The following is a 13,463-nucleotide window of genomic DNA, read 5'->3' on the forward strand; positions in this document are numbered from 1 at the left end:
TTGTCTTAAATGAAAAAACAAAAAGAATTGTCCTAAAGCCAAATTGAATATAATTCCACACCAAACATAAGTATTGGCACTGTTCGAAAAATCACGTGATGCTTCTCTAATTTGTGTAATTAACAGCACCTGTAACTTACCTGTGGCAAATAACAGGTGTTGGCAATAACTAAATCACACTTGCAGCCAGTTGACATGGATTAAAGTTGACTCAACCTCTGTCCAGTGTCCTTGTGTGTACCACATTGAGCATGGAGAAAAGAAAGAAGACCAAAGAACTGTCTGAGGACTTGAGAAACCAAATTGTGAGGAAGCATGAGCAATCTCAAGGCTACAAGTCCATCTTCAAAGACCTGAATGTTCCTGTGTCTACCGTGCGCAGTGTCATCAAGACGTTTAAAGCCCATGGCACTGTGGATAACCTCCCTAGATGTGGCCGGAAAAGAAAAATTGACAAGAGATTTCAACGCAAGATTGTGCGGATGTTGGATAAAGAACCTCAACTAACATCCAAACAAGTTCAAGCTGCCCTGCAGTCCAAGGGTACAAAAGTGTCAACCCTTACTATCCGTTGGCGTCTTAATGAAAAGGGACTGTATGGTAGGAGACCCAGGAAGACCCCACTTCTTACCCCGAGACATAAAAAAGCCAGGCTGGAGTTTGCCAAAACTTACCTGAAAAAGCCTAAAACATTTTGGAAGAATGTTCTCTAGTCAGATGAGACAAAAGTAGAGCTTTTAGGGCAAAAGCATCAACATAGAGTTTACAGGAGAAAAAAGAGGCATTCAAAGAAAAGTACACGGTCCCTACAGTCAAACATGGCGGAGGTTCCCTGATGTTTTGGGGTTGCTTTGCTGCCTCTGGCACTGGACTGCTTGACCGTGTGCATGGCATTATGAAGTCAGAAAACTACCAACAAATTTTGCAGCATAATTTAGAGCCCAGTGTGAGAAAGCTGGGTCTACCTCAGAGGTCATGGGTCTTCCAGCAGGACAATAACCCAAAACACACTTCAAAAAGCACTAGAAAATGGTTTGAGAGAAAGCACTGGAGACTTCTAAGGTGGCCAGCAATGAGTCCAGACCTGAATCCCATAGAACGCCTGTGGAGAGATCTAAAAATGGCAGTTTGGAGAAGGCACCCTTCAAATATCAGGGACCTGGAGTAGTTTGCCAAAGAAGAATGGTCTAAAATTCCAGCAGAGCATTGTAAGAAACTCATTGATGGTTACCGGAAGCGGTTGGTCGCAGTTATTTTGGCTAAAGGTTGTGCAATCAAGTATTAGGCTGAGGGTGCCAATACTTTTGTCAGGCCCATTTTTGGAGTTTTGTGTGAAATGATCAATATTTTGCTTTTTGCTTCATTCTCTTTTGTGTTTTTTCATTTAAGACAAATTAAATGAAGATAATAATACCAAAGAATTTGTGTTTGCAATCATTTTCAGGAAGAAACTGAATATTATCTGACAGAATTGCAGGGGTGTCAATACTTTTGGCCATGACTGTATAGCAACATATAGCGATTTCCCAAACAATACTAAGCTGTATAGACATCACATTAGTATTACATGGACTTGTATATTGTATGGTATATAATAGACAGAAAAATAACCACACATTCCAAGTGTAGCCACATCAAAACCCTCTGCCTGCAGATACAGGCACCGAAGGAGAACACACAAATGTGTGTATATTTATGTGTATCTCAATAGTGCACCCAAAGAGTGCGAAAGGCTCCATCCAAAATGCAGTCATAATTACACATCAAGGATATCATAGACATATTAAAGAGATATAGAAAGAAAATATACAGACACATATGGGTCCATCAATAGTCATATTTATATATATTTATCCTCTGATTAGAAGATTCACTGACAAGAGGATAAAACTAAACTTTATTAATTCCAAATGTAAAACTATACCCACAATTCACCCCTGAAGGTTAGTCAGAAGGTGACTAATAGAAAAACCTATACCCCACATCTCAGTATATAGGGTGAGGTGACGTATCCACACTTGCTCTCCAAGCCTCTCATTTCTACGGGTTTTGTCGTCCTCACCAAAGGCGACTCATCAGGAGACTATTTACTATCGACCTATATTCAAGTCAAAGACAAAGAAAACCCTAAAATCCTGTATCATGTTATACGAAGCAGTCAGAAAACGAGCCACATATTAGCAGATCCCAGACTTCAACCTATATACTTCATAAGTTTATAAGCCACTCCAGTGTGAGGAATAGATAGTATGTGAAAATACAGTATATACCGCTCAGGGAAGACATAACTTCCAGAGATCATTTCCAGATTCACACTAAATAATGGCACAGATCTCCCAGACATTATGGTGGCACATATCCCTAGTCCTTATAATGATATTGCACTCATTCCCTGCAGACCGCAGCATGGCCATTAGTTACAAGCTGCTAATGATCTTTGGAGCAGGTAAGTTTTCCCTGAGTGGTAGATATTGGGTGGTCTGAAAACTGAGTTTAGTCTAGGACAATTTGTCGGTACTACTAATTGACTGGTCTTACAATACCAAACTAGGGCAGTCCCTATAGGAGGAAACACACAATAATTATACTGGATTTTCACCTACTTTCTATTCCTGACTGACCACCACTGGAGTGGCTTATATACTTACAATGTATATAATTTGAAGTCTGGGATCTGCATATATGTGGTTAGTTTTCTGACTGTTTCGGAAAACATGATGCATGATTTTAGTTTTTTTTTTTCTGTTGTCTAGTCTCACTTGAGTATAGGTCAATATTAAATAGTCTCCTGATGAGTCTCCTTTGGTGAGGACGATGAAACCCATAGAAATGAGAGGCTTGGAGACTTAGTGTGAATACGTCACCTCACCATACAAACTGTGTGGGGTATATGTTTTTTCTATTAGTCACCTTCTGACTAACCTTCAGGGGGTGAATTATGGGTAGAGTTTTACATTTGGAATTAATAGTTTAGTTTTATCCTTTTGTCAGCAAATATGAGGAAAGACAAGAGACAACCCATTTAAGAAGATCCAATTTTGGTTAAAACTATCCCAACATTGTGACTTCTCTGATGTTTATTAACAGTTGATTTCCAAGTAAAATATTTCCCACATTAAGAAAATAAAAAAGTCTTCTCCTCTGTGTGACTGCTCTGATGTTTAACAAAACTCTCTTTCAGGGTAAAACATTTCCCACACTCTGAACAGGAAAAAGGCTTCTCCCCTGTGTGAGCTTTCTGGTGCTTCACACAATCTGATTTATTGCTAAAACATTTCCCACATTCTGAACAGGAAAAAGGCTTCTCCCCTGTGTGAGTTCTCTGGTGGTTATCAAGAACCGATTTCCGGTTAAAACATTTCCCACACTCTGAACAGGAAAAAGGCTTCTCCCCTGTGTGAGCTTTCTGGTGCTTTACACAATCTGATTTATTGCTGAAACATTTCCCACATTCTGAACAGGAAAAAGGCTTCTCCCCTGTGTGAGTTCTCTGGTGAATAACAAGCGCTGATTTACTGTAAAAATATTTCCCACATTCTGAACAAGAAAAAAAAGGCTTCTCCCCTGTGTGAGCTCTCTGGTGAATAACCAGATATGCTTTCTGGTTAAAACATTTCTCACATTCTGAACATGAAAAAGGCTTCTCCCCTGTGTGAGTTCTCTGGTGAATAACAAGCCCTGATTTACTGTGAAAATATTTCCCACATTCTGAACAGGAAAAAAAAGGCTTCTCCCCTGTGTGAGTTCTCTGGTGACTAACAAGATGTGCTTTCTGTTTAAAACATTTCTCACATTCTGAACATGAAAAAGGCTTCTCTCCTGTGTGAGCTCTCTGGTGCTTAACACAATCTGATTGATTGCTAAAATATTTCCCACATTCTGAACATGAAAAAGGCTTCTCCCCTGTGTGAGTTCTCTGGTGAATAACAAGATGTGCTTTCCGGTTAAAACATTTCTCACATTCTGAACATGAAAAAGGCTTCACCCCTGTGTGAGTTATTTGGTGTGTAACAAGATGTATTTTCTGGTTAAAACATTTCCCACATTCTGAACAGGAAAAAGGCTTCTCCCCTGTGTGAGTTATTTGGTGTGCAACAAGATTACATTTCTGGTTAAAACATTTTCCACATTCTGAACAGGAAAAAGGCTTCTCCCCTGTGTGAGCTCTCTGGTGTGTAACAAGATGTATTTTGTGGTTAAAACATTTCCCACATTCTGAACATGAAAATGACTTCTTTGCTTTAAGAGCAGTAGGTTTTTTAATGCCTCTTTTGTGACTTTGATTTTCCTTAGTAGTTGGTAATGAGTCAGAAGATGGGACCTGTTCCATAGGATCAGATGATAGATCTTTGTTGTGAATGGATGATGGTATGTCTAGACTAACAGCAATCACTCCAGTTGTATCTTGTAGGATCTCAAGATCATCAGATTTAAAAACTGAAGATGTCAGCTGTCCTTCTTTTCTCCTGGTACAGTTATCTGCTAAGATAAAAAACAATTATTTTTTAATAAAATATCCTTAAGTTTTATATTTTTGAATATTTCTACTTAAACTGTTCATAAAAATGGGAAGCTATGTAAAAAAACGTTATTTACCAAGACAATGACAGTTCACAGTCTAATAGAAAACCTTGCTGGATGAACCAGTAGTGTGTGGTGATCCCGATCCACTCCCTTGTCACATTTACTTTCCTTGCTTTGGCAACACTAAATGTATTTTGGTCCTGCCAATAAAGCCTATTTGAGTCTGAGTTCAACTTTTTATTCATTCTGCCTCCCAAATATCAAATAAAAAGAAACCAATCAATGTTATGTAGTGTGAGGTAGCGCTGTCATTCAAGGTTGGGGGACACTCGCTTGGCAGCCACACAATCAGATCCAGCTCGGGTTTTCATAAGCCATAACATAGTCCATGAGATTTGTCATCATAAACCACAGCAATATAAACAGCCTTACAGGACAGTGTCCATTATACAGGCTATTCAGCCTCATCCTTATCTCACCCACGTCAGGGTTCCCACAAGGCTGTTTCTCCAGGCTGCAGAAATCCACTCACTCCTCAGGGACTCTCAGATGCTGGCTGCCATTACACACACAGCCGCTCCACAGGCTGTTAGTGAGGAGATCCTTCTCCTCACAGGGACCTTCCAAACTGGACCAATCAGGTCCCAGCATTCAACACATGTTACCTACCCTAGCCACATTATATGGTCTATAGCCATGCCCACCGGGTCACGTGACTATGACCTCATCACAGGTCCTTCACACACTCACATAGCCTTTTAATACAGGCGTTTTCGGACACACCCCTGGGTGGGTTTGTAGGCAGCTAGAACCCGTCCATCTCTACAGCTGCCTGAAGGCTTCTCCCTAACACATAGGCACGAAAGATCAGCTCTGCTAATCAGCACATAACCAAGCCTTCATCTCAAAGCCACCCACTTTGAGATACACAATGGCCACTCAGTATTCTGCCACTCATCCTCTCTCTTGGGACATCCACACAGCGCCCCCTAGCGGACACAGTAGTCATTACACCACAGTAGGCAAAAATAATACCAATTCTCATGTCACAAAAAACAAGTACTCAGTTAGGTCCATCATCTCTCAATGGAAAAACAGAGGTTCCCACACTACTAGTGGCTGAAAGGCTGTTAAAAAGCAAAAGGGTTTCTATAAAGCAACCCTGCAAAATCCGCTCTCACTTCTGAGCCTTGCAGTGTGCTCACACAACATTTAGGATCCCTGTATTTAGCAATATTATAGTGAGAAGAACCCACTTAATTTATGGTGTGTGTCTCCTGGAGCACAATCTGGGCACTATGTGTTGGGTAAGAAAATGGCAAAAGTGTGATTTTCACTCTCCAACATCCACTGCGTGTTAATTTCCGGAAAGTGGCTGTGGAGTGAAAATATTCAGTCCTCCTATAGATTATAACCCTCAGCGAATTAATTTATAAAATAGAATCACTTTATGGGGATTTTGACTATTCTGGTTTCCTGTCATTTAGTTATATTAGGGCTCATGCATAAGGTTTGTCCAATCTCATCTGGGATCTGTTCCTGGTGTCCAGTTGGAGTAATCTGCTCCCTACTTCATCCAAATGGAAAGTACCACACCCTACTAAAGCTCAAAGCATATGGCCGGAATCTGCCAGACACAGCGTTGTTCTCCTCTGGTTCAGTCCTCTGTGCTCAGCTCGCGGCTTGTGTATTTGTCTCCTGTTGTGACCGTGGCCAGTTTACTGACTACTCTTGTGTCTTCTGATTCTGTATTCTGTCCTTCTCACATAAGTGAGGCAGGACAATCCCACCACAATCAAACTATCAAACAGAATGAACAGGTAAAAAAAGACATAGATAAAAAATATGTTAGATCCTCAACAACAACGTACAGTATGTATGAGGGGAGAACTCCAACAGTAAACCGGAGATACATTCATTAATGGTGGACCATTGGAGCTACTATGACTCCTGACCTGAAGATTAGAGAAAATAACATTGCTCCCCATTTCAGGAGAGATTGTGCAGTAATCTGAATTTCTTAGGATCGAAAACAATATAATTTATGACATGGAGTGAATCCATGAAACCAGAGCTCGAGCCATGCCAACACATCTCCTGCAGGGGTGAATAAATGTATATCACAGCCATCAGCCACGCACATTAGAGATATATCATGGCACAGGTGTAATGGTTTTCCTGTAGTTTATCACAATCCTCCATGAAATTAGTTTTAATACATACTGAAAACTCAGCAGGCCCAGATTGATAATCTGCCCAGGCGGGCAGATGCCTGCTGGGCCGGCAGCTCTGAGCTTCAAAATGGGCCGCTGGCCCTTTAAATCTTCTGCACAGGCCCTGGTGCGCGCGTACTCTCTTAGTGCACGTGCTGACCAGGGCCACGGCGGCTTACGTTAGCCCATGATCACAGCCCTCGTCAGTGCGGAGAAGCAGGAGAGTGCACATCAGGGCCTGTGCAGAAGTTTGAACAGCCCGCCGCTGCTGCCCTCTCCTGAAGCTTTCCCAGGGGCTTTGTTCTTTCCTGTCCCATAGTGGCTCCAAAGTGCTGCTGCTGCGGTGGTGGTGGTGCTGGAGGCGGCTCCTCCACCGAGCCGTCCCTCCGATCCTGGAGAACAGGGGTGCAGCTGAGCAGGCACTGAAACTTGGATGCATCAAGAGGATGGTACGGCTGGCAGCGGAGCTCCTGCTGCTGCTGGGACTTGTGGTGCTCACACTGCACATCACTGTGCTGCGAGGGAGTCCTGCCAGCACGGCCAATGTCAGCAGCCAGCACCAGGTGAGTCTGCCCCCTTACCGCACTCCCAGAAAGTTTAGGAAATCTTTACTAGATGCAGGGACAGAGATAAGTGATGGATGATGCCACCTGCAGCTCCAACCCTGGGTGCAGTGTGAACATGATGATGTGGGGAGGGGGGTTAAAGGTGGACTGCACATGATGATGTGGGGAGGTGTTGTGAGCTCATTTTCAAGTTTGCCTCTGGCTTCTGGTGAGGGTTATGGAGCTGGCTGTGCTGACAGAGGAGTAGTGAGTTCTCTATCTGGACTCCCTCTGTTGGTGAAGGGAGGTAATGAAGCTGATCTAAATGGCAGAGACCGGCCACCTGAGGAAGAGGACTGTGATTGGACATCAGGAATTTGTGATTGGATTTAAGGCAGCCGGCTCCCTAGTTTCTTGCTGGTGATTTCTCCTGACTGTGGCTTCTGGTTTCCAGTTTGGTTCCTGCCTTCTTAAAGCTAAGTTTTCTCTGCTATTGTTCATATGAGTTTTTGTCTGGTTTACTTAGTTTTTGTGTTCAGCCAGCCCTGGCTGGGATTGGGCTGAATCCCCATTTTGTCTCTGATCAGTTGATCTCTTTTGCTCTGTCTTCAGAATATACCTGAGTGCTGATATAGGGAATTGAAGTCTAGCAACTTCAGGGCCTTTTTCTATCAGACATGTTGGACATTTTTTGGAAGGGTTTTTTGCGTGATTGCAGACAGCAGCTTTTCTTTCCTGTCCTTTCTAGTTAGTGAGGGCCCCATCGTTTGCTCAGCCTTTCTTTCTATCTGTGTCTGTGTTTTCATCTTGTTTCACCGACAGTACATGTTGGGGGCTGTCTATTGCTTTGGGGTCTGCTCTGGGGCAGTTTAGATTCTCCCTTTCTTTCTTTAGGCTTATTTAGTTCTCCGGCAGTGACAAGGCATCTAGGACCACCATAGGCACGCTCCACGGCTACTGCTAGTTGTGTGGATAGGATCAGGGGTCTGCAATCCGCTAGTTACCAACCTCTCCGGTTTTCTGGGCTTAGCTTGCTTTTTGTTTTTTCCTCCTCGGTGACTCATTCATAACAGAATCACCAGCCATACTGCAGATTCTAGGGTACTCAAAAGCAGGAGAGAATTGTAAAAAAAAGTGTCGGAATTTTTTTTTTTTATATGTATATTTTCTCCTCTCTTTCTCTGGGGCCATAGGAGGATTCTTTTTTTTCCTTTCTCCTTGATGGAGATTAAGCAATTGTCTGATCGTGTGGAGCAGCTCGCTGCTGAAGTGCGGGGAATTTCCGCCTATATCACTCATTCACATGCTGTTGAACCAAAGATCCCTACTCCTGATGTGTTTTTTGGGGATCGGTCTAAATTTTTGAATTTTAAGAATAATTGTAAATTATTTCTTGCCTTGAAGCCTATCTCATTGGGGAGCTCTGCGCAGCAGGTTAAAATTGTCATCGCCTTGCTGCACGGTGATCCCCAGGATTGGGCGTTTTCTTTGACACCTGAAGATCCTGTTTTGATTAATGTGGATGCATTTTTTCAAACCTTGGGGTTGTTATATGATGAACCTAATGCTATTGATCAAGCTGAGAGAGCCCTATTGGCATTGAACCAGGGTCAGGATCCTGCAGAGTTATACTGTCAGAAATTCCGAAAGTGGGCAGTCCTTACTACATGGAATGATAGTGCATTGGCAGCTCTCTTTCGGAAGGGTTTGTCTGAAACTTTAAAAGATACTATGGTGGGATTTCCTGTTCCCTCTGGTCTTGATGATTCTATGTCATTAGCCATTCAAGTTGATCGGCGTTTACGTGAACGCAAGACTACACGGGAGGCGCTGCCACCTTTTGAACAAATGTCTGAACCTATGCAATGTGATAGAGTTTTGTCTAGGGCGCAACGTCAGGAGTTTAGAAGGCGTAATAAGCTGTTTTTTCTGTGGAAATGCCTCTCATGTTATTTCTGTCTGCCCTAAACGAGAGAAACGTTTTGCATACACATTTGCTGTGGGTGGTGTACAACCTAAGTTTCTTTTGGCAATTACTCTGATCTGCTCCCTGTCCACATTTTCCACGAAGGCTTTTGTGGATTCAGGAGCGGCCTTGAATCTGATGGACTTGGATTTTGCTAAACGTTATGGTTTTCCTATGACACCTCTGCAGACGCCTATTCCGTTGAGGGGTATTGATGCTACTCCTTTGGCGAAGAATAAACCTCAGTTTTGGACCCAGGTGATAATGCGGGTCGCCCCAGACCACCAAGAAAATTGCAGATTTTTGGTATTGCATAATTTACATGATACCATTGTTCTGGGTTTTCCCTGGTTGCAAATCCATAATCCGGTTTTGGATTGGAAATCTGTGCCTGTGGTGAGTTGGGGTTGTCGGTGTGCTCTTGGCGACACTCCTGTTTTCTCCACCTCTCCCCAGTCGCATGATGTTCCTGACTATTTGGCTGATTTTTATGATGTATTTAGTGAGAATGAGTCTGCGTCTTTGCCTCCTCATAGGAGTTATGACTGTGCAATTGAGTTGAGACCTGGGTGTAAATTTCCCAAGGGTCGACTTTTCAATTTATCATTACCCGAACATGAGGCTATGAGATCTTATATTAAGGAGTCATTGGAGAAGGGTCATATTAGACCATCCTCTTCGCCCTTAGGTGCTGGGTTTTTTTTCGTGGCCAAGAAAGATGGTTCATTAAGGCCTTGTATTGACCATCGTTCCCTTAACAAAATTACGGTTAAATATCAGTATCCGTTACCCCTGATTTCTGATTTATTCTCCAGAGTTAAAGGTGCTTGCTGGTTTACTAAGCTTGACCTCAGGGGGGCGTATAATCTTATTCGCATCAAGCATGGGGATGAATGGAAGACGGCGTTTAACACTCCGGAGGGACATTTTGAATACCTGGTGATGCTTTTTGGGCTCACTAATGCCCCTTCTGCCTTCCAATCCTTCATGAATGATATTTTCCGGGACTTTGTGGATAAGTTTTTGATCATCTATCTGGATGATTTTTTGATCTTTTCCAGGGATTGGGATTCTCATGTGGAACATGTTCGGACTGTGTTCCGGATTTTGAGGGAGAATTCCTTGTATGTTAAGGGATCGAAGTGCCTTTTTGGTTTACAGAGGATTTCATTTTTGGGATTTATTTTGTCTCCGTCAACTATTGAAATGGACCGGGCCAAGGTACAGGCCATTTATGATTGGGTTCAACCCACTTCTTTGAAGGCTCTCCAGAAGTTTTTGGGTTTTGCTAATTTTTATCGTAAATTTATAGCTAATTTTTCTGGTATTGCTAAACCACTGACTGATTAAACTAAGAAGGGTGCTGATGTGCTGAATTGGTCTTCAGAGGCTGTTTCTGCCTTTCAGGAGCTGAAGCGGAGGTTCACTTCTGCTCCGGTTTTGCGGCAACCTGATGTCTCACTTCCATTTCAGGTGGAGGTAAACGCTTCAGAGATTGGTGCAGGAGCTGTTTTGTCCCAAAAAGATCCGGTAACGTCTAAAATGAATCCCTGTGCCTTCTTTTCCCAAAATTTCTCCCCATCTGAACGCAACTATGATGTGGGGAATCGGGAATTGTTAGCCATGAAATGGGCATTTGAGGAGTGGAGACATTGGTTGGAGGGAGCTAGACATCAAGTTGTGGTCCTCACAGACCATAAGAATTTGATTTACCTTGAGTCGGCCAAATGCTTGAATCCTAGACAGGCTAGGTGGGCCTTGTTTTTTACGCGTTTTGATTTTGTGGTCTCCTTTCTTCCAGGCACTAAGAATGTTAAGGCAGACGCCCTTTCTAGGAGTTTCTTTGCTGATTCTCCTATTGTGACCAAGCCTACTACCATCCTAGGTGAGGGGGTAGTTCTTTCTGCCATCTCTCCCGATTTGAGACGTGCTCTGGAAGAATTCCAGGAGGACAAACCTGAGCGTTGTCCTATGGGAAAATTGTATGTTCCTGACCAGTGGAGGAAGAGAGTGATGTCTGAAGTTCATTGCTCCACATTGGCTGGTCATCCAGGTATTTTTGGTACCAGAGATTTGGTGAGTCGGTCTTTTTGGTGGCCTGCCTTATCTCGTGATGTCAGGAATTTTGTGCAGTCCTGTGGGACTTGTTCCCGGTCTAAACCCTGTTCTCGCTCTAGTGGGTTGTTTGTGCCCTTGCCGGTGCCTAAGAGGTCATGGACCCATATTTCAATGGATTTTATTTCTGATCTTCCTGTCTCTCAGAGAATGACTGTTATCTGGGTGATTTGTGATAGATTCTCTAAGATGGTTCATCTTGTACCACTCCCAAAGTTGCCATTTTCCTCAGAGTTGGTACCCTTGTTTTTATAACAGGTGGTTCGGTTGCATGGGATTCCTGAGAGCATTGTATCAGACAGAGGAGTTCAGTTTGTTTCCAGATTCTGGAAAACCTTTTGTTCCAAGCTGGGAATTCAGTTGTCCTTCTCCTTTGCGTTTCACCCTCAGACCAATGGGCAGACGGAGAGAACAAACCAGACTTTGGAGTCCTATTTGAGATGTTTTATATCTGCTGATCAGGATGATTGGGTTTCATTTTTGCCCTTGGCTGAATTCGCTTTAAATAAAAGAGCTAGTTCTGCCACCTTGATGTCCCCCTTTTTCTGTAACTTTGGGTTTCATCCTTGATTTTCTTCAGGGCAAGTGGAATCTTCAGCCTGCCCAGGTGTTGACACTGTGGTAGAGAGAATGCAGCAGATTTTGGACCAAGTAGTGGATAAGTTGTCTCCCTCCCAGGAAAAGGCCCAGCGGTTTTCTTACCGGCATAGGCCAATTGGTCCCTGGTTTAAAGTGGGTGATATGGTTTGGTTGTCATCAAAGAATATCTCTATGAAGGTGGCTTCTCCAAAGTTCAAGCCAAGATTTATTGGACCTTACAAGATTTTGGAGATTCTTAATCCGGTTTCTTTTCGATTGGCTCTTCCTGTTACGTTTAAGATTCATAACGTGTTTCATAAGTCGCTGTTGAAGAGATATGTTGAGCCAGTAGTTCCTATGGCGGCACCTCCTGATCCTGTATTGGTTAAAGGTAATGTGGAATATGAGGTAGAGAAAATACCGGATTCTCGTCTGGCTAGACGGAGACTCCAGTATTTGATCAAGTGGAAGGGTTATGGCCAGGAGGACAATTCTTGGGTCTCCGCCTCTGATATTCATGCCGATAGATTGGTTCGTGCTTTTCATCGGGCCCATCCTGATCGGCCTGGTGGCGTGGATGAGGGTTCGGTGACCCCTCCTCAAGGGGGCGTACTGTTGTGAGCTCATTTTCGGGTTTGCCTCTGGCTTCTGGTGAGGGTTATGGAGCTGGCTGTGCTGACAGAGGAGTAGTGAGTTCTCTATCTGGACTCCCTCTGTTGGTGAAGGGAGGTAATGAAGCTGATCTAAATGGCAGAGATCGGCCACCTGAGGAAGAGGACTGTGATTGGACATCAGGAGTTTCTGATCGGATTTAAGGCAGACGACTCCCTAGTTTCTTGCTGGTGATTTCTCCTGACTGTGGCTTCTGGTTTCCAGTTTGGTTCCTGCCTTCTTAAAGCTAAGTTTTCTCTGCTATTGTTCATATGAGTTTTTGTCTGGTTTACTTAGTTTTTGTGTTCAGCCAGCCCTGGCTGGGACTGGGCTGAATCCCCATTTTGTCTCTGATCGGTTGATCTCTTTTGCTCTGTCTTCAGAATATACCTGAGTGCTGATATAGGGAATTGAAGTCTAGCGACTTCAGGGCCTTTTTCTATCAGACGTGTTGGACATTTTTTGGCAGGGTTTTTTGCGTGATTGCAGACAGCAGCTTTTCTTTCCTGACCTTTCTAGTTAGTGAGGGCCCCATCGTTTGCTCAGCCTATCTTTCGATCTGTGTTTGTGTTTTCATCTTGTTTCACCGACAATACATGTTGGGGGCTGTCTATTGCTTTGGGGTCTGCTCTGGGGCAGTTTAGATTTTCCCTTTCTTTCTTTAGGCTTATTTAGTTCTCCAGCCGTGACGAGGAGTCTAGGACCATCGTAGGCACGCTCCACGGCTACTGCTAGTTGTGTGGATAGGATCAGGGGTCTGCAATCCGCTAGTTACCAACCTCTCCGGTTTTCTGGGCTTAGCTTGCTTTTTGTTTTTCCCTCCTCTGTGACTCATTCAAAACAGGGAGGGGGTTAAAGGGGGCCTATACA

The 13,463-nt window shown here is 43.4% G+C and overlaps 2 protein-coding genes across 4 annotated transcripts in view; both read right to left on the reverse strand.

Moving 5' to 3' along the window:
* LOC141094206 (uncharacterized) overlaps positions 1 to 13,463 on the reverse strand; it is a 302,483-nt gene that overhangs the window by 232,027 nt on the left and 56,993 nt on the right. The window lies entirely within an intron of this gene.
* The window catches only part of LOC141094254 (uncharacterized), a 35,143-nt gene continuing 24,739 nt past the window's right edge, over positions 3,060 to 13,463 (reverse strand). The window contains exon 7 of one of the 2 annotated variants that reach the window (XM_073580075.1): positions 3,060 to 4,479. In XM_073580075.1, coding sequence (XP_073436176.1) covers positions 3,116 to 4,479 — 1,364 coding nt within the window. In that variant the 3' untranslated portion in view covers positions 3,060 to 3,115. Of the gene's footprint in view, positions 4,483 to 13,463 lie in introns of both variants that reach the window. The other variant, XM_073580074.1, reaches the window with a different exon arrangement.

Source organism: Dendrobates tinctorius, unplaced genomic scaffold (genome assembly GCF_039654945.1).
Source record: "Dendrobates tinctorius isolate UK_male_01 unplaced genomic scaffold, ASM3965494v1 ptg000063l, whole genome shotgun sequence".
NCBI classification, from domain to species: Eukaryota; Metazoa; Chordata; class Amphibia; order Anura; family Dendrobatidae; genus Dendrobates; species Dendrobates tinctorius.